The following is a 26,407-nucleotide window of genomic DNA, read 5'->3' on the forward strand; positions in this document are numbered from 1 at the left end:
CGATGTAAAGGAAACCATTAAAGACGGAACGGCCAGAATAAAGGGCGGGTGCCAGCAGATCTGATGGGGACGGACAGGTCAGACAATAGCTTGACCCCTGGGCGAGGGGACCAGGAGCGTGGCCGACGCGTGCTTGACCCACCTGTACGCTAACTGACCCCTTGCACCTGGCGTCCACGCGTCTTTGAGCTCACCAATCCTAAGGCTCCATAGCCTGGATTAAATCTACACCCCCCTCCCCCACCCCAGACACGCGGCCACGACAGCTGGTTGAGCGTCTCGTAGACTTAGCGTCTTTCACGGCTCAACATATCATTCACTCATCCGAGCCTGGGCCATCTAGAGAATAATGAACTGTGGCCATCAACCCCACCCCTTGCCTATCTTACACTAACTGGGCCATCTAGAGAATAATGAACTGTGGCCATCAACGTTGCCTATCTTACACTAACAACTGGGCCATCTAGAGAATAATGAACTGTGGCCATCAACCCCACCCCTTGCCTATCTTACACTAACAACTGGGCCATCTAGAGAATAATGAACTGTGGCCATCAACCCCACCCCTTGCCTATCTTACACTAACAACTGGGCCATGCAGAGAATAATGAACTGAGGCCACCACCCCCACCCCTTGCCTATCTTACACTAACAACTGGGCCATCTAGAGAATAATGAACTGTGGCCATCAACCCCACCCCTTGCCTATCTTACACTAACAACTGGGCCATGCAGAGAATAATGAACTGAGGCCACCACCCCCACCCCTTGCCTATCTTACACTAACTGGGCCATGTAGGCTATAATGAACTGTGGCCATCAGCCCCCCACCCCACCCCCTCCCCCCCCCCTCCCCCTTGCCTATCTTACACGAACAAACCTCCCCAACATTTGGTATAAGGAGTGCAGAGGTCAAAGTTGGCTTTGTCCACTGAAAGGTCAACTTATTTGTTAAAATTGGTGGAGATGGCGTGTTTTATACTTGAGATGTGGATGAAATGCCAGTCCTACTCTTTTCTACGAGGCAAAATGTGGCAGCATCACCCACGAATATGTTGCAGCATCACCCACACACAGCATCACCCACACAGTGTCACCCACACAGTGTTACACACACAAGTTCCAGTGTCACCCACACAAAGTTCAAGCATAAATAACATCGACGCACTATAAGCCTTATTTCCCACCAAAAAAAAACAATGTTTTTACTCAGTATTATTTCCCTGCCTGTTAATTTTTTAACGTCGAATTAGCATACCATAAATGTCCTCAACTTCGGGTTCATTGTCTAGACCCGAGTGCGACAAGACGTCACAGCGAAACTAGACGTGTGTCTCCCACGCTCAGTGACGCACCATTTGTCACCGTTCGGGAAATCCCGTTCTATGGTGTGCAGCATTGTTTGGATACATTCTTCATGTCGCCGTCCACAGCTTTTTAAAACCTACCGTACACGTCAGTACACGACAAGGGGAAGGAATGCCGTTCATGTCAGATATAGACGTGATCAATAAACAAGGGCGGTAATCCCCCACCTCCACCATGAGGGTTAAACAAATGATAAATATTATCTCCCTTGTGTGAATGAGCTTAACCCGACAGCGGACGTCCAGTGTTGTGTTTGCTGGCCGTCAACCACCGAATGGTTGTCGTCTGACGTGTCAGTGTACCACGTGGTTTCGGACACAAGACCACCCGTGACTGAATTGAGTCGAGCATGAGGGAGGCATGTCCCCATGTCCCCGGTATGACGGGACATGATATGAACTGACGGGCCGACACGGTTCACGGAGATGGGGAAGGGGGGGGGGGGAGCTTTTGGACATAGCCGACGACATGACTGAGTTAACCAGAAAGCAGGCGGGTTTATGGGTAAAAATCACCTAGGTTCAAAAGCCGGGGCGAGGGTTATGAGCTTGTACACTAGTTTAATTACCGAAAGTCCTTATACAGCAATTTAATTACCGAAAAACTTGAAGCTAACATTTACACTAGAAAGTGCTTGTACAACAATTTAATTACCTAAAAATTTGAAGCTAATATTTACACTAGAAAGTGCTTGTACAACAATTTAATTAACTAAAAATTTGAAGCTAATATTTACACTAGAAAGTGCTTGTACAACAATTTAATTACCTAAAAACTTGAAGCTAATATTGACACGAAAAAGTGCTTGTACAACAATTTAATTACAGAGAACTTGAAGCTAATATCTACACTAGAAAGTGCTTGTACAACAATTTAATTACAGAGAAAACTTGAAGATAATATTTACACTAGAAAGTGCTTGTACAACAATTTAATACCTAAAAACTTGAAGCTAATATTTACACTAGAAAGTGCTTGTACAACAATTTAATTACCTAAAAACTTGAAGCTAACATTTACAAAGAATGCCCATCGCGACCGACGCTACAAACTCTATTTCCCCCGGGTAGAGAATAAATCTGTGAAATAAGATCAAGGAGTCGGCTCCCCTGGATTAAAGAACGACAACCCACCTACGCCTGGCTTCCTGGCTTTAAATCCCACTTCAAATTTCCAGTTATGCATCGCGCCAAAACGCGAAATGAGATTCCCATTGAGAAGGTGCTGGAAAAAATGCAGAGAATTCCTCCATGATAGACGACCAAGTCTGGCCCCATGTCGGGCTTTCATAGGGGACTAAGCCGTGCACCAGGGGAGGTTACTTGAAATAAACCACTTGATAACACCGAGCGCCACTGGATCAAAACCCCCAGTGTACGTTTCATGGCCAATACGAGGCGCATTTCTATAAGGAATTATAGATGCGTAGATCTAATTCGATTAGGAGGAAGAATGCAAGAGGAAATGCAAGCATACAGCTAGTATACAATAGATGTGTATTTCGCACTATTTCGTTAAAAATTGATATCAAAGCTGATTTTTTTTTTGTATTTAGCTATCCGTTTGATTTAACAATAAATGTAATGCTTTATCCGAAACTAGTTTTTTTTTATTTACTTAAATGTGGTTTTGTTAAGGTCTAATTTAATTTAAATTTAAAATGTAAAAAAGAAAATCTATAAGTAAATAAATCTTCAGGTTGTTTTCTTAACGCTGGCTTAGCGAAATAAAAAAAAATAAAACAACGTCGACGTTGTATAGAAAGTAAAGCACAAGGCTGTTGTAATGGATGTTGTGGCCTGAGAGAGGAATAACGGAGAAAGACGCAGTAAGGCTGGGAGTGACTTTAATTACTGGCTCAAAGGTTACTCTAAAGGGGGAGGGGACTCAGCGGAGCCGTTTTATCGCCTCGTTAGCACAGGTGCCGAGGGTAGGGATGGGATGGGGGGGGGGGGGGGGTCCATTGTTCACAAAAATTTACGTCTCGAATTCGTCCTCACGGGAAACGGGTCATTACGGGCATCACGTGTCTACCAATTATCGTTTTAAGATTGGGAGAGGACCGGTGGAGGTACGAAACAAAGCTGACAAAAAACATCAGCGCTGCTCAAAGCTGAAGGAGGCCTTAGGTCGCAACGTTTGTAAATAAAACAGTTCTAAATTACCAGGCCTCAAATTTCTAATCACAATAGCGTTTATAACGCTGATTTTTTTAGTAAAGGGAGGTGGGGTGGGGCGAGGACGACGACGGAATATTACATTAATTTCTTGAAATCTGCCATAACCGATACTTTTGAAAATGTGTCAAATATTTCTTACATTATGAGACATTTTCGTACCAACACGACATTGGACTTATAGGTGGACATCTTGCGAAGTAGCACATTACACTTGACCCCAACTACATTAGCACCAACTGGACATCAGGACAACTACCACAAAACGCTGTAGCCCCTCCACATTAATATCAACTAGACATCAAGTCAACTACTACATGCATTAATATCAACTAGACGTCAACTACCACACAACGCCAGAGTGCATCATTTAATAATTTAAAAACTCATTAGAAAGTAGTAACACTTTTTTTAAAATGATAAAAAAATTGTACTTCTCCAAGGCAATAGTATCATTATTTAACCGATCACGTTTCTCTAAAGTAAACAAAAAGAAAACAATGTTAGCCCTACGGAGAAAAGAATCCTTATTTTTTCTGCGCCCCATCCGCGGATTTAATGATGCGCCCCTTGACAATTAGTGAGGTGACGTCCAATAGTAATAAATCATTAGCCGGGCTCTAGAGTGCGGAGATGTTTAGATAGGGACTGCCACAATAGTCGTGTGAATAGATCTAACCGTGGAAACATTTACTGTGTCTATAGACCCGAGCTAGAATTACCGGCGGCAGGGAAGGAATATAAATGTACACCCCCAAAGTTTGACGCTGGTCGAAAAAAATATGCCAGGAATAGGGGTCTTCGCCGGGCGTGGTGGGGGTGGGGTGGGGGGGGGGGCTGAAATGTTTGTTCGAAGATTTACGGGAGATACCACGCGCGGTTACACCAATGGAGGGGGGGGGGTGGTTGTCCCACCTGGAAGTCTTAAGGTGGGGGGGGGGGGGTGTCTCACGCAGGTGTTGCTGTCATTCAATACCGGGGATGGTCTCAAATAACACCTGACGTGCCAGAACATTCAGACTGACACCGTTTGATACAGGTGGAACCGTTGGGGACATTTTAGGTGGAACCGTTAGGGACATTTCAGGTGGAACTGTTGGGGACATTTTGTTGGTGACATTTCAGGGGAACTGTTGGGGACATTTTGTTGGGGACATTTTGTGGGGACATTTCAGGTGGAACTGTTGGGGACATTTGAGGTGGAACTGTTGGTGACATTTTGTTGGTGACATTTCAGGGGAACTGTTGGGGACATTTTGTTGGTGACATTTCAGGGGAACTGTTGGGGACATTTTGTTGGGGACATTTTGTGGGGACATTTCAGGTGGAACTGTTGGGGACATTTCAGGTGGAACTGTTGGTGACATTTTGTTGGTGACATTTCAGGGGAACTGTTGGGGACATTTTGTTGGGGACATTTCAGGTGGAACTGTTGGGGACATTTCAGGTGGAACTGTTGGGGACATTTTGTTGGGGACATTTTGTTGGGGACATTTTGTTGGGGACATTTTGTTGGGGACATTTCAGGTGGAACTGTTGGGGACATTTCAGGGGAACTGTTGGGGACATTTTGTTGGGGACATTTCAGGTGGAACTGTTGGGGACATTTCAGGGGAACTGTTGGGGACATTTTGTTGGGGACATTTTGTTGGGGACATTTTGTTGGGGACATTTGAGGTGGAACTGTTGGGGACATTTCAGGTGGAACTGTTGGTGACATTTTGTTGGTGACATTTTGTTGGGGACATTTTGTTGGGGACATTTCAGGTGGAACCGTTGGGGACATTTCAGGTGGAACTGTTGGTGACATTTTGTTGGGGACATTTCAGGTAGAACCGTTGGGGACATTTTGTTGGGGACATTTCAGGTGGAACTGTTGGTGACATTTCAGGTGGAACTGTCAGGTATCCTGAAACGGTTGTTGCCTTTAAGGTGGGACTGTATGATACACTGTATATAACACCACTTTCACAACAAGTGCGAGTATATCTATACTAAAACTGATTGATACTTTAAAGCTGAATCTATCCGAAAGATTTTAGTCGGAAGAATTTGACAGGATTTGAACTAAACCTTTACAGCTGAAGCTACTTCAAAGATTACAGCTTGACGGCACGGTACGGGTACAATGTGCCATAACAAAAAAAAATTGTCACTGTCTCTTGCAATGTTCCCTCTAAGGGAAAAAATTAGAAGGCAACGTGTATTTTGTGTGCGCGGTGTTCTAAAAGTCTTATACAAGGATATAAGTATTTTATAAAATCACTGCCTAGCAGCTCAAAACTACTGCGCGGCCGCGCAACCGCGCAGCTTAGAGGGAACACTGGTCTCTTGTCCAGCAGGGCTGCCACCTATAGACTGGCGCGTCATGCCAGCGTCCAGCCCACCTGCCAGGTAAAGGTGTGGTTGATGCTCACACCTAGCATGCACAACATGATGGAGGGGACAATAGCACAGGTAATGTACCTGCGGTATTGGCATGACGGCATTATGAGATCATACTGATGACAATATGTGAACACGTGATGGTATTATAAGAACACGTGATGGTATTATGATGGCACATGAGTAATTTGGGGATACATTTTCATAATGTACTAAAATTATATGACAAAGTACTAGATCTATCAAAGATTGAAAGATGTACTGAAATGTGGGACGACACTTAATGGTTTCCGATGGGCACTATGGGTTAAAAATGACAACGTGAATACGAGACAATAGCCAATCACGATACAAGAATTTGTGCTACAACCATGCTTATACTGACATTGTTATAGTTCACAACGATGATTGACATGAAATGATTTCTAACTTTATGTTTATGGCTGTTTGAAGGGGAAGAAAATACATAGTAGTTCAACGATTTTGCTTCCAACTTCTTTCAACGAAGGCATTTAAAAAAAAAAAATCTGCTCAAATTAAAACGAATCGGGGCAGATTTTTAAAAAAATGCAACCATTTCATGTATACGGTTTAATTTAGTTGTGAATCTATTGCGCGTGATGGCAATGACAATACTATATTTCTATAGTAAATATTGGTGTTGCATAAGTTCATTCCACAAGTATTGACCCTATGGTCGTGCTTTAGAACAAAAAGTGATGACAATACCTCGACCATCAGTGGTTTATTCAACGTGTAACACATACGTTTGGTAAGAAACATTAACAGAATCGTGTTATTTCTTCACAAATAAATAAAAAATGTAACAGAAATAAAGTAAAGATAGAGTAGATGCACACATAGTAGAAAATGGAGAGTTGAACTAAAATTGTGTAGGAGAAAGTAGACAGCAGGCAGAAGAAATGTGTAGGTTACACATCTACAGAAATCAAACTGAAATAGTTTGATAAACAAACACATGACCTCCATACGATTAGTTCACCGCCGACTTCCGGAAGGGAACTCAAATCGTCAGGAAGCAGCCAATCAGTGCTCGAGAAGTCGACAACAGCCGGTGTTAGTTTGGCTTTGATTCTATAGAACAAATTAGGCCAACCAAATCAGTGATGTAGATAGTGTAGTCCACCATTGGCCTATATTTATTCTACAGAAAAAAGCTCATTATAGCCTCTAACACCGCCTAACGCCTCTGATCACTCTTTAACTTGGCTTTTGTTTTGTGCCTTCAGCAGCTAGAGGGCGTCTAAAAATAGATATAGTCACGCGGTCAACCGGATGTACGATACACTCAAGCTAAACTCGAATTCTTGTTATATAAGATTAACTCAATAACAATTAAAATAAGTTAATCCATTTTTTTTTAAATTTGCTTTTTAATTTTATAAGGCATTAAATATTTAACTGAACGGAGAGATTTAGAACACGTAAAATCGGTTCACAAATATCGGCATGACGCCTAGCTGCTGAAGCGACAAACTAAGGGCAAGCACTACGGCAGAGACAACCTCGATGCATGCCCACAACATGATCGCTTCTTACCGTTACTTCTAGACGAGGTGGTGGAAGCGGAGTCGGCCGACACGTAGCCGCCCAGTTCTTCACACGGGGGAGGACAAGGAGAGAGAGAGCATTATGTAACAAGGTGGATGACATATGACAGTGTGACATCATCATGTAACAACGTGGATGACATGACATAATAACATCATCAACATCACAGCAAATATGCTCATGGCCTATTCTTATACACACTTTATATGAATAATATATAGGGGTGTAGGTCTGTGCATGTAATTAAGTACGTTTATCCGTATGTAATGTATGTATGGACTTAAGCATAGTATGTATGGAGTCTAAAATAGGCATTTGTGTGTTGCTCTATGTATGTCTGTAATGTATGTATCGCACACTTATCTCTCCTTAAATGTATGTACATATTATTGTGTACCCTATGAAGAATGAGACCATGATCCTATATTTGTGTGCATTACATCAAGACAAACATAACGACGTTCTGTCTACACAACACCAAGACAGCGCCGCGCAACACACGCGCGCATTTTTTAATTTTCTTGGATTGAAGAGTTATTCGGTAGGATAAAAACTATTACAGGAAAAATGTTGGAAGATTTTAAGATTCATTTTAAATTCTGCAGGATCTACACATTAGTAGATGGTTGAGGAATGTGTCAGTGATAGTCTAATTTTTAAAATTGTGTCGTTTGCCTTTCTACACGTTTAAGATGTTTAATGAGGAAATAGAATTACCACTACTACTCACTACTAGAAAAAAAAGTTAAAATGGTTTCATCATTTAGTAAGAACCGTTAAATTGTATTTGGGGGGGGGGGGGGGGGGGGGGTGGAGACGGGAGGTCTTTGGAGTATTGCAATGATTGATGGATGGGATCTAGTATGTTTTGTTTAGACAATCATATGTGGGCCAAAATATAGAAATGATTTTTAAAAAATGTTCATTGTACATAACATGATATATATCTCAATATGTTCGTTAACAAAATGTCTTATTAGTTTCTTTCATTTTCCCAATGTTGAGAAACTGATTTCTTTAAGGATTCCCTATGGTGTACACTAAATGATGTTGGAAAATTGTATTTCTATAGTAATAGGACACGAGTGTTACACAACTCATTAGCTACACTCCCCCCCCCCCCCCATCCCTCCTCCCCCCAAATATTTTCCTACCTCAAGAAAACTAACAATTAATTATTCAATTTTATGACTTCGGCTTCAGGTCATATTTGTTATTGTAGTTGGGTCAACATGACCTGCTTGTTAACCCCCCCCCCCCCCCCACCCCCCCCCATACAAACCTAACTGCTAAAAATTCAAATCAATTTTTTGTCAAAATTTTAATATTTAAACTTATATTTAATTTAAAAAATATGGGATAGATTTTGTAGCTTACAAAATGAGGTGAAGTTGAGTTATAGGGTTGTGGGTAAAATAAAATCACAGTTTAGTGTGGAGGAAATGGCTGCAGCTAGATATATAACAACGGTGTCGCAGCATTTTTTAGCTAACAGGATGAGCAGATATACAGCTTATTATGGTACAGCTTGCAAGGACAAACAGCATATTTGGAGTACAGCTTGCAAAGATAAACAGCCAGTATGGGAACAGCTTGCGCATGCAGCAATACAAACACCACATCAACACCAACACTTTACCAAACACAGCAGCACAAAAACACCACAGCCACTTGATCAGACCGACACTAAAAATTACATGACCCAACAACAGCTGACAGACAAGACAATTTTTACCAACTCAAATGATAAACATTTGACAATATTGTGGTTTTTAGCTCATTAATTTGGCTCAATGATGCTTATCATTTGACTTGTTTTTTTCAAATTACAACATTTAAAAAAATAAAGGTAAAACATAATTTTTAGAAATGCAGATTCTTAAAATATTAAACATAACAATAGATACTTATGCTAGTAAACTTTGATATAGAGATGCTTGGATATAATATACTGTTCCCAAATTTTAATTCACTTAAGTTTATATAATACATGCAGATTAGAAATATATAATGCTAATGAGTTATAGTTTTAAATTTAAAAACATCTAATCATATAATTACGTATCAAAACTTCTGGTTTTAATTTTTAAAAATAAATATCTGTTTCAAGGGACATAATCTCACCTTCAACAGAAACATAACAAGCAGTGATTGCTTCCCCTAAGTTGTTGACTGCCTTACAGCTGTATTTGCCCTCATCTTCAGGGTAGATCTCATTGATTTGAAGTTTACAATGGGAGCCAATCATAGAGATTTGGAAGTCCTAATGAGTGAACAATTCATACATTAGTTGAGCAATTATAACATTTGCCATATTATAATATATACTGCACCTATATCTTATCCTTAAAGCTACATTTTGTTATTCTGGTAAAGGGGCAATACAGAGCAATGTTATTTTACCCTGCATTTTTATTTTTATTTTCATTTTTATTTATTCTGTAAACTTTCTCTTCTATTTAGAAAAGCTAAGAATACAATTCTATTCTTAGAAATGATATGTAATTTAGGGGTAGTGGTCTGTGCACCATCCCTAAGCAAATGAAGTAAAATGTGTAGTGAAAAAAAAAACAACTAGGCAATGGAATTGTTGACATCAACACACCTGACTGTCAAAAATCTCCACACCATCCCTGATCCACGAGATCTGGGGGCGGGGGTTGCCTTCAATTTCACACTCCAAGGTCAGCCCCTCCCCATCCTTGACAGTTGTGTCTTTTAATTTTGTTGTAAAGTGAGGTTCAAATCTGCAAGAACAATTTTTTTTTTACAGATTGTTATAAAGTGATACGCAAATCTGCAAGAAAATTTTTTTTTTTTACAGATTGTTGTAAAGTGAAACTCAAATCTGCAAGAACAATTGTTTTTTAAAAAGATTGTTGTAAAGTGAAACTCAAATCTGCGAGAACAATTTTTTTTTACAGATTGTTGTAAAGAGAGGCTGCAATTTTTTAAAGATTGTTGTACATATGTTGAAAAGAAAAATACAGGTGAACAGCTTAATATTTATTTTACAAGATCAGAATTTTAAAAACATCATGCAATAACAACATAACTTACCCTTCTTCATTTGTTTCTTCAGCTGGTAAAATAAAATGTAACAAAAATGTATATTAATAATATGGAAGAAAAAAAAAATTAAATGAAAATTTAAAAGATAAAATGAAGATGATGTAGTTCAAGTAAGGAAAAATATTCAATGTTAATTTTGTAAAGGGTAGTTAGATGTAAACAACTGGTCAATAGATCACTAATATAAGTTGTTTTAATATATTTTTGTCTGTCAGTAGCTGGTATGTATGCAGATAAAATAATTTGTTGTCTGTTGGCAGCTGTCAACTGTGCTGATAAAATAATTTTTTGTCTATCAGTAGCTAGTATTTATGCTGATAACATAATTTTTTGTCTGTTAGATCAAATAATTTCCTGAGCCTACCTGCTATGGTCACTTTGGTGGAGGTGTGAATGAGGTCACCATCCTTGAGTGTGACCACACATGTGTATTTGGCTGAATCTTTTTCTGTAGCTTTACAAATGGTTAACTTGTGTTCGTTGATGGCTTGACCACAGGAAACAAAGAAACGAGCTTCCTTGGGCAGCTGAGGGAGAGGGATTTATCATTACAGTACCACAGGCAGTGTATTTTTTTAAACATCAACAACATATGTTCTATAACCAACATAATAAGCCAACAAGGTTTATGTTTCTTTTTGGCTATTTTGAGGGAGACAGTGAGACAGGTATTGTGTTGTCTATACAGTGACTAGTTCTTAACCCCACAATGATAGTTAGATTGTATGTTTTTCAGGTGCAAGCTAAAAAGTAATAAACCTAGGCAAAAATGATGTACATTATTTGCTTTTGGGTTAGCAAAAATGACCATTCTTAGGGAAGATGATGTACACCTCAGGCTTTGTTATGTTGACGTATGAAGAAATTGTATGGTCAGCAATATGCCCAGATGGCCTTTACCTTACCACATACAAGTAAGGTACTGATTAGAGCTGGATAACTTAAAGTCAGGTACCCATCATAGCTGGGTGAACTCAAGTCAGGTACCCATCATAGCTGGGTGAACTCAAGTCAGGTACCTAAGCTGGGTGGACTAGTCAGTTACCCATCAGGGCTGGGTGGACTAGTCAGTTACCCATCAGGGCTGGGTGGACTAGTCAGTTACCCATCAGGGCTGGGTGGACTAGAGTCAGGTACCCATCAGAGCTGGGTGAACTCAAGTCAGGTACCTAAGCTGGGTGGACTAGTCAGTTACCCATCAGGGCTGGGTGGACTAGTCAGTTACCCATCAGGGCTGGGTGGACTAGTCAGTTACCCATCAGGGCTGGGTGGACTAGTCAGTTACCCATCAGGGCTGGGTGGACTAGTTAGTTACCCATCAGGGCTGGGTGGACTAGTTAGTTACCCATCATAGCAGGGTGGACAAATACTGACCTCCTTTCCATCCATCTCCCACTTGACACTGGCCACCTCCCCAGGGGACACTTGAACCAAGAGTTCAACGTCCTCCCCATGTTTGGCGCTGGTGGTCTTGGGAAGGGGTTGACTGAAAGCAGGCTTTTGTGGTTTTTCATATTGGACATTTAATTTGTCTTGCTTGCCATCTGTTTGTTGGCCTAATCTGTCTTCTTTTTCTTCTTTCTTTTCTTGTCTGAAACAGAGAAGTAAAATATTTTAGGTCCAGCTAAATTAGCATGGAACATTGATAGACTAACGATGTTTATTACTATCAGAGCCAGGTGGATGTCCTTTGTCTCCAGGTTAAAATATTCAACTTCTAAACATCTCAGACATTTCATAACCTTCCTTCATTAATTTATAAAGGTCTACAACTACTTTTCCTTCACTCAAGTACTTAAGGTACTTAAGTTAAGGCTAATCTAAAAATGAAGTTCCTTAAGTATTTATAATGTATTTATGTTAAAAGTTTTAAAAAATCAAGAGATTTAATTTTAATGCAAAATGCATGAATGTTAAAAAAAATAATTAGAAACTGACTTGGGACTGGATTCTTGTGTCTTGCTGTCTGACGATGTTTGTTGATCCTCCTCAACAACTGGTTGCGTTTTAGAGGGTCTGCGGTCAGAGGAATCTGCGCGAGAAAATTTTTCTTAAATTTTAACTCAACACTCAAAATGGTTTCAACTATTCAATTAACTATGGGTTATTTTAGCATAAAGATTTAGCAGTCTAAATAATTAGAATTTACAATTATTTTCAATCGATCTTAAAGCTTATGTTGTTACATTTTTTTTAGCAGTAAATAAAAACCAGAAGTGCAGCTTGAAGAGAAAAGAAAATATTTACCATCAACCACCGTTAAGACAGCCCCACAAGTCTTTGTCCCTGCGATAGATTTGGCCTTGCACTCATATTCACCTTGATCGGATCTTAAGATGGATTTTAGTTTCAACTTATGTTTGTTTCCTATTGTGGTCATTTGTACTGATCCTGTAGCTATCAGTAATCTGCCATCTTTGTACCTAGAATTGTGCCGGGGGGGGGGGGGGGTGTTAAAAATTAATAGATGGCATAATATAATTACGTCATTAATACATAAAAAGACATAATATATTTGGTTATGTGTTGTCTGAATCATTAATTTTATGACTTAATTAACCCTGGTAGAGAAGAAAGTGCAATATAAAATTTAAAAAATAATTTTTTTATCTTACCATTTGATGTAGGAGATATAAAAGTTTTTAGACTTTCCATTTGATGTAAGAGATAAAGTTTTTAGACTTTCCATTTCATGTAAGAGGTACACAAGTTTTTAGACTTACCATTTTATGTCAGAGATAAAGTTTTTGACTTACCATTTGATGTAAGAGGTACACACGTTTTTAGACTTACCATTTGATGTAAGAGATACACAAATTTCTAGACTTACCATTTGATGTAAGAGATAAAGTTTTTAGACTTACCATTTGATGTAAGAGATAAAGTTTTTAGACTTACCATTTGATGTTAGAGGTACAAACGTTTTTTGACTTACCATTTGATGTAAGAGATAAAGTTTATAGACTTACCATTTGATTTCAGGCTCAGGATTGCCAGAGCTGGTACACTCAAACACAGCCTCACTTCCAACTGGACGTTCCAGATCCTGGGGTGTGGTCAAGAAGAGGGGGTGTTCCAGTCTACTGTCGCGGTCTGAAAATGTTCACACATTGATGTCATACTCTTTGGTATCACATTGTTTTTGTACAGTGGTTACACACTTACATGAAAATTTGGACTTGGTCTGTTCATACATTAAAGACTGCATACAGATTTAAATAAAAAACAAAACAATTAGTGACATTGTTCTATCTGGTAGGTATAAAAAACAAAAGTACCTGATTTTCTTTCCTCCTTGTCTTGAGAGCTCTTACTCATGGGAATGAAATCTCCATGGTAGCCCTCATCAGCAAGGTCTTTCTTTGTTCTCTCAACATCAGGTGAAGTGGACCATCTGATCAGCTCAATGCCGCGACGCAGGATGCAGTCCAACCTGACATCAACGCCTTGCATGACGTCAATTGTTTTGGGCAAATGTTTGATGAAGAAAGGTGCTGCAAGGGAGAAAATTTTATGTTTATAAGCTGCATTGACACATCAAATTATAACAACAAATTTAGTGCTACCTGTGGTAAGTTGCAATGTAAACAAAAAATAATAATGAAATCAATTTTTTTACAGTTCATAAATTATAAAAATAATTCATTTTAAAAAAATAGTTTAATAATAATTATCAATTTTTATTTTTACATAAAAAAAGTTGTAGTTGTAACAAATATTTATTGTTAAATCATGAATAATATAAAAACATTAATTTTGCAAACAAAAACCTCTCATTTTTCTCTAAAGGAGCCTGGTAAAAATGTAGTAAATAGTTTTATGTGCTCAGCAATCTGGCAACTGTGTCTACACTTTATTTTGGCAACTGTCAACAGTTTATCAGGCCACTTTAGATTTCAAATAACTTTAGTATTGTAGCAACTGATATTAAGAGTCAGTTTTTAAACATCATTTCTGTGTGCACAAAATAAAACTCAAAATTGTGATAAAAACAATTAGGATTATGTAGTTAATTTTGACTTGAAAAAAATAGCATTGTTAAAAATACATCAAATTTATCAGTATAAATCTTCAAATTAAATTTTTGTTAGTGAAAAAATTCATTTTTTTGTTAAATATTAAAAATAGTTTTTAGTTCAAATATTTTATTTGGACAATTTTTCAAATTTGTTTTTTTTTTAATTTGTCAGGCAAAAATAACTTAAACAGTTTCAACATAATTTAATTTTAAAACAACATAGATACTAAATATAGTTGTAACTATTTCCAACAAACTAGTTGACTAATATGAATGATATATAAATGTAAATTATAAGTGCTTACAGACAATATCAATTGTTTTAAAATGATCATTGATTAAAAATTGTGTATTTTAAAAATAATATTAGAAGAAAAACACAATGTGCATGCTACAGAAAAATAATTGGTAGTATTGTCAATAAGTGCAGATGTGCTTAGAACCACTTCAACAAGTGCCACTTCCTAGAACAACAGTATGACATTAATGTCACCACAGAAGTGTACCTTGTGGTCGTCTGTGTGCCGAACCCACAGCTTCTCTTCCACATTCTTCGTCTATGTCTGTAACACCATCAGCATCATAGCATGCAAGAGATGGGGGTGGTGGGTGGAATGGAGGGATGAGAGAAAACATGCATTGAAATAAAGTTTTTTTTTTAAGCAGAATCTTTTTCGGTGGTGTGAAAATGATTTTAAGAAATTAAAAGTCTTTGACAAATTAATGGAATGTAAAAACTACAACATCAACATACATGGTAGAAACAACATGGTGTATTGTTTATACATTTTAAATTGTATAAAATGGAATGTTATATGGGTTCTCTGTATGTAGCAAGGTTGGATTTAGGAAGCAAGAATAGACAAAGGTTATGAGGGACAATATAACTAACATGTTACAACGTACAAAATAATCTTATCTTCTTCACAACTTCTTCATCCTTGTGATCAGTGTTTTTAAAATTTAAGCTCTTATACTATACAATTATTTTATTCAGTAAGCTGAGTGAATCCCTGATAAATGCTCTTGTCAACAACAATAACTGAACTATTTTTATTTCATTTAGTGTTTATTTTCTCTATTGCAGTCATTCTTTATTTTATTTATTTTTCTTTGCAATTTTACTATTTTTAGCTGCTAAAAGGATAGTTTTGCTTTCTTTAGAAAAAGAGTATCCCAGAGGTGTAGCGACCCCTCCCTGCGCCCGGGGACAAACTTTCAATTTGGCGCCCCCCCCCTATATTTTTTATATTTATAATTCAAAATATCAGCTAAAATGAGCTTATTTTGGCGCCCTTATGGTCGGCGCCCAGGGACATATGTACCCCCCCCCCCCCATCGCTAAGCCTCTGGAGTATCCTTTCCAACCAAACTTACTCCCCTTCCCAGAGAAAACCTCTTTAATAAGCTTACAATAAACTCTATATTTAATTCCAATATTTAACAGATTTAAATCAAACAATAAAAAATTCAAATTAGACTTGGCAAAAAAACAAAGCAGAGTACCAAAAGCACAAAATTGTACACAAAACGCAGCATGTACCATACATACACACAAAAAAAAGAGTAAAAGAAGAGATTCTACCATACAAACTACAATTTCTACATCGTAAATCAAGGGAAGTGATCCATAAAGGGGAATTAATATAGTAGACTCACAACTGAGTCAATATATTTTCAAGTTCTAAATGGTAATTTACTACAAAGGATCAAACTGCACACTCGTACATATTTTAAAAAAAATATACCCCAAATGATGTAGTCAAGAGAAAATAAAAGTGCACTAAATTTAATTTTTGGGTAACTTATTACAGAAAATGGTCGCAATGAAAAAATATTAGGCAATAAAATTTATAATACAAATAAACAAATTATTTATAATGCATGGAAGCGGGTCGAGACTACTCTTTAATTTTTATAAGCTAAATATTGATGCCAACATTGCTGAGGAGACTGAATTTTTTAAATACTCCAGACTACAAGTAGGAATATATTTTTAGTTACTGCCTAAGATCAAATCCTAACAAAATGAGAGAGATTTCCTCACCTTGTAAGTTCATTCTAGCAGCATCTCGCATTGCCTCACGTCTGTAGTCTGGTGGTACAGCAACTTTAGATCTGTATACAAGTAAACACACAACATCAGCAAACATGTTAGCTTTTCTTAAATACTGCTGTATTTTAGAGTCTGGTGGTACAGCAACTTTAGATCTGTATACAAACACACAATATCAGCAAACATGTTAGCTTTTCTTAAATACTGCTGTGTTTTAGATAGGAAATATTAGCTAAAGTTGTCTCTTTATGTATTTTTATGAACATTTTATGGAAAAAATTGGGAGGGGGGGGGTAGGTCTAGTAAAAGGATTTGTGAAACAAAATGGCTAATTTTAGAGTCATCAAAAAGAAACAATAAAAAATTTTGAAAAAAAAGCACATGAGAAAAGGGTTTAAAAAGTATGTTCCTACCTTTGTGGTTAGATATTTAGGCAAAACGTAAAATGAAATGTTAATGAACTATGTACCTATACCTGACTTCAGATATTAAGTTAAAGGAATAAAATAAAATTGGAATGAACTATGTACCTACCACTCATTCAAGACATTAAGTTTAAAAAAAAAATTAAAAAGAAGATTTGAATGAACTCTGTGCCTACCTAGGATTTAAGATGTACAGGTGAAAAAATAAAATTTGAATGAAATATGTGCTACCACTGATTTAAGACATTAAGTTAAAAAAAAAAGATTTGAATGTGCCTACCCCTGAGGCAAGATGTTGACATGACAAGAGGTTTCAATGGTTCCGTAGATGTTGGTTGCCCTGACGATGTACTCTCCCTTGTCTATGGTCATGGTTTGAGGAATCTCCATGGTATGGAGAGTTCCACACAGGATGATGCGATGGCGCTGGCTATACATGAGCTCTCTGTCTCCCTTATGCCAAGTCACTGAAGCACGTTAAAAAAAACATGTTTATGATTTCATTCAAATATTTTCTTATTTAGTAACTGAATTTGTTTAAACCAGATATTTATGTGACATTATATAAAAACATAAAAGGAACTTCTTAGCCCCATAATTCAAAATCTGTAGTCTTAATGTTTTTTTAAGCTTGTAATGGTTGTTTTTTTTTTTGTTTATGTGAACTATTTACTCACACTTAAATTTGGATCAAAGATATTATAAGAACTTATAAACATGGGTAGATCAACAATACTTGTTAAAAAATTGGAAATAAAACCATATCTGTGACGTATCAAGAGGGACTGAGAACCCCTGTATATTGTCTGTGACTTACCAAAAGGAACTGGGAACCCCTGTATATTGTCTGTGACTTACCAAAAGGAACTGGGAACCCCTGTATATTGTCTGTGACTTACCACGATGATTTGAGAACCCCTGTATATTGTCTGTGACTTACCAAGTGGGACTGGGAACCCCTGTATATTGTCTGTGACTTACCAAGAGGGACTGGGAACCCCTGTATATTGTCTGTGACTTAGAGGGACTGGGAACCCCTGTATTATGTCTGTGACTTACCACGAGAATTTGAGAACCCCTGTATATTTGTCTGTGACTTACCAAGTGGGACTGGGAATCCCTGTACGGAACAGTCCAACTTGAGCCTCTCCCCAACAACAACGTCCAATGAGTTGGGCAACATGAGGGCCAGGGTGGGGGGTGAGCCCAGGTTAGCAAATCCTCTCTCAGAGGATCTCACCTCTCTATAGCTGGCCCTGGCATATTCAGCTGTTTCTTTGGTGCTGACGGGGGAGGGGGATTTAGCTGGTGGGGGAAGAAAACAATGTGAGAATGAGCCAAAACAATCAAGATTTGTTTTAAGTACTCTGTTTGACTTGAGCCATGCTTATTTTATAGTGTAAGTAGAATAGTTTTTATAAAAATGTATGCTATTTCCTGAAATTTTTAATTTGTCTTATAATAACCCAGATGTTCAATTAACAGCAATTTCTTTTTCTTTTGGTGCATATTATACAACAAATGTTAATGATTAACTTACATGAATTATTAGGAAATGTTGCAGTGTTATGAACCAAGATTTCAGATCCTAAACCTACATTTTGAATAAATTAATGAAACAAAAAAAACCAATCCAGACATACAGGAGTGGACTTACCTTTGACATGGAGGTAGGCGGAGCATTTGGCCCGACCTGACCGGGAGTAGGCCACACAGTAGTAGAGACCACCATCTGAGGGCTTGACGTTTTTCAAGGTCAGGTGGGCGTGGCCTTGGTTGTCCCACTCAGACTCAACATTCTTGCCAGCGGTGATGTTGATCACATCGCGTTGCCTGGAGAAATTAAAAATTAAACATGAGGGTTTCAGAGACAAGAAAACTGACAGATCCATACGAAGTGTCAGCACAATTATCATTGTTTCATCATCGTTTCCCGTTTGTACCCAAGACACATGCATGGGGCAGATAAAGTAGAGTTCAATGCTTCAGAGACCTCGGCAAATGAAGAGATAGTGCAATCAACACTATGCCCAGCCGCCTTTTTTCCCTAACAAGATGTAGATACCCATCAGAGTGGACTCAGGGACTTTTGGGTTAACAGTCTAGCTCTCTACTGCTAGGCCACACTGTCCCATATCATTATGTTTACTTGAGTATATATATATTGTACATTGACTTGTGATCTGGTATCAATTGATCAATCTTTGATTACATGATGTAAGAAGTCAGTATATTATAAAACATTAAAGAGTCAAACCAAAATGTTTGCAGAATTACCCTTCCCCAAAGCTCAATAGCTTTTTTAATAGTCCCAGTAATATGTGATGAATGTAATGTGAAAAACATTAAACCCAACTCAACAGTATCCTAATATTTTATCATAATGTACCCTTGTATACAATGATGGCTAACTACAAACCCAGACAAAATCAAGTCCCCACTCACCATTTGAAGGCAGGCATTGGCTTGCCAGTAGCAATACATGTGAAGGTGGCATCTTCCCCTTCATTGACATAGAGCTCTTCAATCTGTTTCAAGAACTTTGGTCTCAGGAAGTCTAGCTCTATGCTGGAGGCCTCTTCTTCACCTGAGATAGGAAACACAAGTTAAACAACCACTTCCTGTTGTTACATTATATCCCATTGTGTAGCCAACTTAAAAAATTAAGCTAAGCTGATTATAGTGATATCCGCACATTTACTTCACAGAAACAGATGCATTGTTTTATTTACTGTATTGTTTTTTAGGTTCAGATAAGGTACTTAACTTGTTTTACTTTTACTTTGTAATAAAGGATAATGGTGTGAGCCACTTATTTCTATCAGACTTTGGGAATAGCATGGTAAAGTGCTGGAGCACACAACTGCGAACCTAAAAGTCTCAAGTTTGGTTCCCTGACTTCAATCTGTTGAACATTTTTCTGTCCAACCAATAAATACCAGGCTCAAGTTTGACAAAGTAAAGTTAACCAAGCACTTCACTGGCCACACTATCCCTTCATACGTTAGGTCAAAGAAACAGGTGAACTCTACTTCATCTGACTTTCGACTTTCATTTAAATAAATCTCTTGTGCAGCTAGAATGATTTTATCATGTTTTTAATGCAAGCATACAAGAATACAGGACTCTTACATTCAACATCGAGGGTACATGAGCATGAGAAAAATGCAGGACACTTACATTCAACATCGAGGGTACATGAGCATGAGACAGACCCCTCACTGTTAGAGGCCTCGACTGTGTATTTGCCTGCCAGGGATTGTTTGGCGTAAACAATCTCCAAAGACAGGAGGCCGTAGTTGTTCTGAAAGGGAAATACGTTTGGTCTTCAGCACTTTATTTGTAGCATATCAAAATTCAAAGTAAAAAAATATTGCATTAATTTAGAAAGAGATACAACTATGTCTGGGTTAGAGCTAAGCTTGGGATACATTATATGTACACATATGTAGACTACATACATACACACAAACTCATAAATAAACACACACAGGTAATCACATATGTACATCCACCTACAGGAATGCACATATTCATAACAACATACACACACAAATGTATATAAATAGTGTACTCACACATGTATAAAAACATACATAAGCACACACGTACACTCACAGTGTATCCCATAACACACTCACCCTCATGGTGTAATCATGACCATCAAAGATCTCCTGACCATCTCTCAGCCACTTGACCGCGGGTGCTGGAACTCCAGTGACGGAGCAGCTCAGCCTGACAGTGCTGCCCTCTGGCGCTGTTTTGTTCTTCAGCTTGGCTGTGAAGTCAGGTGGAACCAGGGTGCGGTACTTCAGGTAAGGCGCGTCCTCTGGCCTGGGGAGACCCTCCAAACGTGAGGTGGTCATGTCCTGTGTGGGTCTCTCCTCGTAGATCTCTGCAAGTGACAGCATGACATTGGGTGACATTTGGTCATGTGACAGGACAAGTTGTGATGACATTTGGTCAAATGACAGGATGAATTTCAATGACATTTGGTCAAGTGTGGACATAGGAATGGTTTATTACACACCTTACTTAAGCTATATGGCTAACCTGACATAGACTTACTTAAGCTATAAGGCTACCCTGACATAGACTTACCTAAGCTATAAGGCTACCCTCACATAGACTTACTTAAGCTACCAAGCTACCCTACAAGAGACTACAACAACAACTTACTTAAGCTATCAGGATACCCTAACATACACTACAACAAAAACTTACTTAAGCTACCAGGCTACCCTACAACAACAACTTACTCTGTACACGTATCCTGGCCTCAGTGGAAGTTGATCCTGCATCATTTTCTGCCACACACATGTAGGCGCCAGCATCTTCAACATTGACGCCCTCAATCACCACAGTAGCGGTGCCATCTTCATAGGATCGGATCTTGTAGTGGGCATCGGAGTCAATCCTCAGACGATCTTTGTACCTAAGAGCACAATAACAAGTGTGGATGTCATAAATTATTTTGAAATGTTTCAAATAATGATCTAATAATGAATCATTAAATACAAATAACAAAAATGCATATAACAATAATTATTAAAACAAAGACCTAAACATGTATGTAAAAAAGTAAAGCAGTTAACCAATAAAGTAAAGAAGTGACTAACTGTAATTTAACCAGTCAAAAAGTGACCACTAACCCAAAGTTAACCAGTCAAAAAGTGACCATTAACCCTAAGTTAACCAGTCAAAAAGTGACCACTAACCCAAAGTTAACCAGTCAAAAAGTGACCACTAAAAGTGACCACTAACCCTAAGTTAACCAGTCAAAAAGTGACCACTAAAAGTGACCACTAACCCAAAGTTAACCAGTCAAAAAGTGACCAAACCTAAGTTAACCAGTCAAAAAGTGACCACTAACCCAAAGTTAACCAGTCAAAAAGTGACCACTAACCATAAGCTAACCAGTCAAAAAGTGACACCCTAATTTAACCAGTCAAAAAGTGACACCCTAATTTAACCAGTCAAAAAGTGACCACTAACCATTTAATCTGAGGTTTGGGCTGGCCAGTGACAGCACACTCGAGCCTGACCAGACTGCCCTGGGTGACGGTCATGTACTCCAGCTCCCTGACAAACCTGGGCTTGACGTGACCTTCTGGAATGTGCTCTACACGGAGATAGAACAATTCACGTTTAGCAAAGCAACTCACAGAAAATATTGTACAACTAAAGCTAGAGAGATCAACTTTGAACAAAATGATTGACATAAAATTAAATAAAACCAGAGGAATAGCAGTAGGATAACAAAGAAGTTTTAAACTGTATTGTACACATTTAATTTAAATTAAATTAAAATATTCAAGATAAATTTTAAAATAATATTCTAAGCTAACATAACTTTAAAATAAAATATTACGTCATCATTTATCATTTACTATCGTTACAATATCTTACAACAACTTGTACTTAAGACTAGAAATTAAAACTCAATAAAAAATGTTGAATAAAATACAGATATTTGGCTTAGCTACAGTATAACACAAGATTGCAGCTGAAGATATTTAGTCACAAAACACACTTTAACAGTATAAAAGGTAATTAACTTAACGACTGACCGATTATTTTTAGGTCACAAGAGCACCAGGCCTCGCCATAGGCGTTGATGGCCTGGCACTTCCACTCTCCGGCGTCTTTGAGGTTGAGGTTGAGGATGGTCATGCGGTAGACCCCCTTCTCGTGATGGAATGAAATTCTGCTGGATCTCAGGACTTTCTCGCTGCCAAAGTACCACGTGACATCTGGCTCGGGTCGGCAGGTCACTGAAATGGTAGGCAACTCTAGGTTGAGTTGATTCAACTCTTACAAAGTTGGTATCAAATCTAAACACTACACAAGTCTCCTGATATACAATCTTAGGGTAAAGAACTCTTGGCCAACAAAACAAAGTTAGGCAACTCTTGATACAAAACCTCTAAGGTAGACAACTCAAGTAAAACTCATGACTTATTAACTAAATTGCACAATTCTTCAAATTCAATCTAAAGGTTCATTACTCTTGGTTTAAAATCTTGATGTAAAAAACTCTTGATCCATAAACAAGGCTAAATATAGCTTCAATATTATACGACTACTTGAAATGTTACATGAAATATTCTGTTACGCCATAAAATTGAATGTAGTTAAAGTGTTAATATTTTGCATATTAATATATCAAATTACTAATATGTTTAATAATATGTTTAATATATATAGTATTAATATTTAGCATTGCTCCATCAGATGCCCAAAGGGCCCTTATTAAGTGTGCCCAAATACAGCAGGACAGAAGTAGTTAATGATAAAAATCTCTAGGATATATTTTAGTAGCTATTAGCTTGATCTTTTTAAATTTATTCAATTTCATTTGAAAGTTTGTGTAAATTTTGATTTAAAAACAGAGGTGACTAAAGTGTACATGTGACATTCATTTCAACATCAAAATATTGCACTATTTATATTGACATAATTAAATAGTTTCATTTATACATATACAAAAAAATAATAATTTTTTAGCATATGTTATATGTACGATGACATAATGTATATAGATTTAAATTAATGACACCACTGGTTTCCTTTCATACAAACACAAAGACCTGTTTAAATAAACTGTACCTGTTACTGTGAAGGTCACCTCATCCCCAACAGCTCTGGACTGGTCAATGAGAGGCAGGGTGAACTCAGGTGCTATGTTGGTGTCCAGCATGGTCATGTCATACTCATGGGCCGGACGCCTGGGGACACAGCATACGTATGACAGATTGTGCTTTCATACACATAGCATACGTATGACAGATTGTGGTTTCATACACATAGAACACACAGATTACATGCATACAGGTCAAGTGTGATAGATCTAAGAATATTACACAAAACTAACAGGGTGCCCGGTATAATGTATTTTGGTTACCCTATCAGACCTAAAGGTCAGTAGGGCAAATGAAGTAGAGGTCACCTATTTCTGTGACCTCATCATTGTTTCTTTCAGACTTTTCTCTCGGGTGGGCATATGGGGCACTTAAAGCTTTCGGGGGGGGGGGGGGGGCGGTCACTGAAGAGATGCCCAAAAGAAACTCTGCTCAGCATATGAAGGGATAGCGTGATCCATTGCCTTTATTGTCCTTAGCTTCACTCTGGTGCTTATCAAGTTAAGTTGCACTCAGAAGATCCTACTCTAGCATCTAACTCAATGTTTCAGTTTAGCAGTTGTATGTAAGGACTAATCACACCCAATACATTCAACTACTGGCTGCTTAACTGATTTCTACAAGAAGGCTATCTTACATTTTACTAGTTGTTCCATATTTTTTGAACAAAGTAAATATGAAAGTACTCACATGAACCTAATTGATGCCTCATCATCTTCCATCCTCTTTCTTCTGTGCCTGACCTCTGTAAACAACATTACACATTTTAAAAACATCAACAGATAAAATATACTCTTATATACCCAACCCAGGTTTACAATTGGAAAGTTAAAATTGGAATGTTGTTATTAGAAGTTCAGGTTAGAAAGCTAAAAATTAGAATTTTTAAGAAAGGGAGGTAAACTATTTTAAGAATTTAAAAGTTCACTTAAGATGTTAAATTTTAGCTTTTGTTTTTTTTAATGAAAAAATATTAGGTTTCAAAGAACACCTGATATATATATATATATATATATATATATATATATATATATATATATATATATATATATATATATATATATATATATATATATATGTAAAATACATCTTTTTTCTATATAAAATACATCTTTTTTCTATATAATATAGATATTTTTCATTATAATTAATGGTTGATCTTTGCTAAACAAATGTGTTTCATATATAACAGTATATAAAGCAATCGTGGATGTGACAAGTGTGAGAAGTGGTTGGTGTCGTGCTGACCTTCAACTGTAACATCTGCGCTGGTCTCTGCCACCCCCAGGTCATTGACGGCCTGACAGGTGTAGGTCCCAGCGTCCTCTGTGCTGAGGACGTTGATCTGGAGAGTTGCCTCCCCGTCCTTGAAGGTCGTGTGGTGGCGCTCATCTTCAGGCACGGTCTCGCCATTCTTCAACCTGGGAGATTTGAAAAAATTCAAAACTTTAATCTTGCTCAGTTGAGGGGTAGCAGCAGTCACTAAAACTTAATTAATAAAAAAAAAAAGAGCAAAAAAAAAACAACAACAAATAAAATAATCAAAGATTTAGAAGGCGGAGATTAATATGTAGCAAAACACATAACAACAAACTCATGAACTGAAAGACTATAACATTATATATATATATATATATATATATATATATATATATATATATATATATATATTTACAGTTGACAGCACACTATAAGTATTAGTTTAGTAAGAATATGTGTCAAGTGTATGTATGACCTAAGAAGTAAATATAGGTTTGTTTAATTGTGTATGTTTTTGTAGTAAACCATAATCATAATGTGAAATCCAATTTATGAAAGAAATGGAGAATAGAACAAAAAACTAGAGGACAGAAATGACTAGAACTATGCGTATACAGAGATTATATGAACAATAGAAGCAGGTACAGATGATGGTATGGATGCAAGTACGGGCTATGTTCTTGAGCTATGCACCTAAACTATGTGTTTAAACAACAGAGAAGTGTTCGCCCCATACAACATACTGGGTTTGTTTAGGCTCAATGAAATCAGGGATAATTATCTCCTCTTGAATCAAGGGCAGCAACTCCTCCTCGACCTCCATCTCCCGGTCGCTGTACGAATCAAACATCACCCCCGAGTCGAGAGTCATCGTGGAGTCATAATCGCTAGCCACTGACTCTTCTCTAGTGGAACCAGGGAGAGTCAGTGACTCCTCGTAGGCGGCGTGCTGTGACTTGAGATGCTCTAACTCCACAAGCGGCAGGGTGATGTCGTGGCTGGTCTTCCTGGGGCAGTGGAGCTTGTTGCCCTCGACCAGACTGGTGGCGATCTGCTGGTTGATCTTGGCCAACTTCTCGGCCAGCAGCTGCTCGGAGATGAGCCGATCCTCGTGGGAGGCCAGGGACATGGCTCGCCTCTTGCTGACGATCTGAACCTCCGCCTCTTCCTCCTCCAGCTGCTCCTCTGGAGGGTGGAAGGGGCAGTTCTTCTTGTTGGGGCATTTGTGGTTGGGTAACAGAAGATACAGTCTCTGGACTGTTGCCATTTTTTACGCACTTCAGAACATCCAATACTCTCTAAATCATCATTGTTTTTATACTCTCTAAAACGTCATTCTAATTTATCACAGAATTTTTAGGTAAGAATTTGTAGACACAAGCTCGAAATGTTAATCCAAGCACGAAATATCAGAGAGAAACTAGTATTGTAGA

The 26,407-nt window shown here is 37.9% G+C and overlaps 1 protein-coding gene across 5 annotated transcripts in view; it reads right to left on the minus strand.

Annotated features, from left to right (window-relative positions):
- Window positions 1–26,407, minus strand: part of LOC131947753 (titin) — a gene marked incomplete at its 5' end in the record, with an annotated part of 410,194 nt that overhangs the window by 140,518 nt on the left and 243,269 nt on the right. For all 5 annotated transcript variants that reach the window (XM_059309048.1, XM_059309047.1, XM_059309046.1 and 2 more), the window contains 24 exon segments: window positions 7,491–7,547; window positions 9,627–9,765; window positions 10,108–10,249; window positions 10,563–10,584; window positions 10,939–11,101; window positions 11,949–12,165; window positions 12,513–12,606; window positions 12,822–12,997; window positions 13,544–13,667; window positions 13,853–14,068; window positions 15,099–15,155; window positions 16,640–16,710; window positions 17,354–17,540; window positions 18,175–18,378; window positions 18,731–18,906; window positions 19,519–19,660; window positions 20,254–20,377; window positions 20,715–20,968; window positions 21,333–21,508; window positions 22,069–22,195; window positions 22,644–22,847; window positions 23,683–23,801; window positions 24,405–24,459; window positions 24,963–25,135. In XM_059309048.1, the coding sequence (XP_059165031.1) occupies window positions 7,491–7,547; window positions 9,627–9,765; window positions 10,108–10,249; window positions 10,563–10,584; window positions 10,939–11,101; window positions 11,949–12,165; window positions 12,513–12,606; window positions 12,822–12,997; window positions 13,544–13,667; window positions 13,853–14,068; window positions 15,099–15,155; window positions 16,640–16,710; window positions 17,354–17,540; window positions 18,175–18,378; window positions 18,731–18,906; window positions 19,519–19,660; window positions 20,254–20,377; window positions 20,715–20,968; window positions 21,333–21,508; window positions 22,069–22,195; window positions 22,644–22,847; window positions 23,683–23,801; window positions 24,405–24,459; window positions 24,963–25,135 (3,419 nt within the window).

This window comes from Physella acuta, unplaced genomic scaffold (assembly GCF_028476545.2).
Source record: "Physella acuta isolate Inbredline_101_S28 unplaced genomic scaffold, ASM2847654v3 ptg000606l, whole genome shotgun sequence".
Taxonomy (NCBI): Eukaryota; Metazoa; Mollusca; class Gastropoda; family Physidae; genus Physella; species Physella acuta.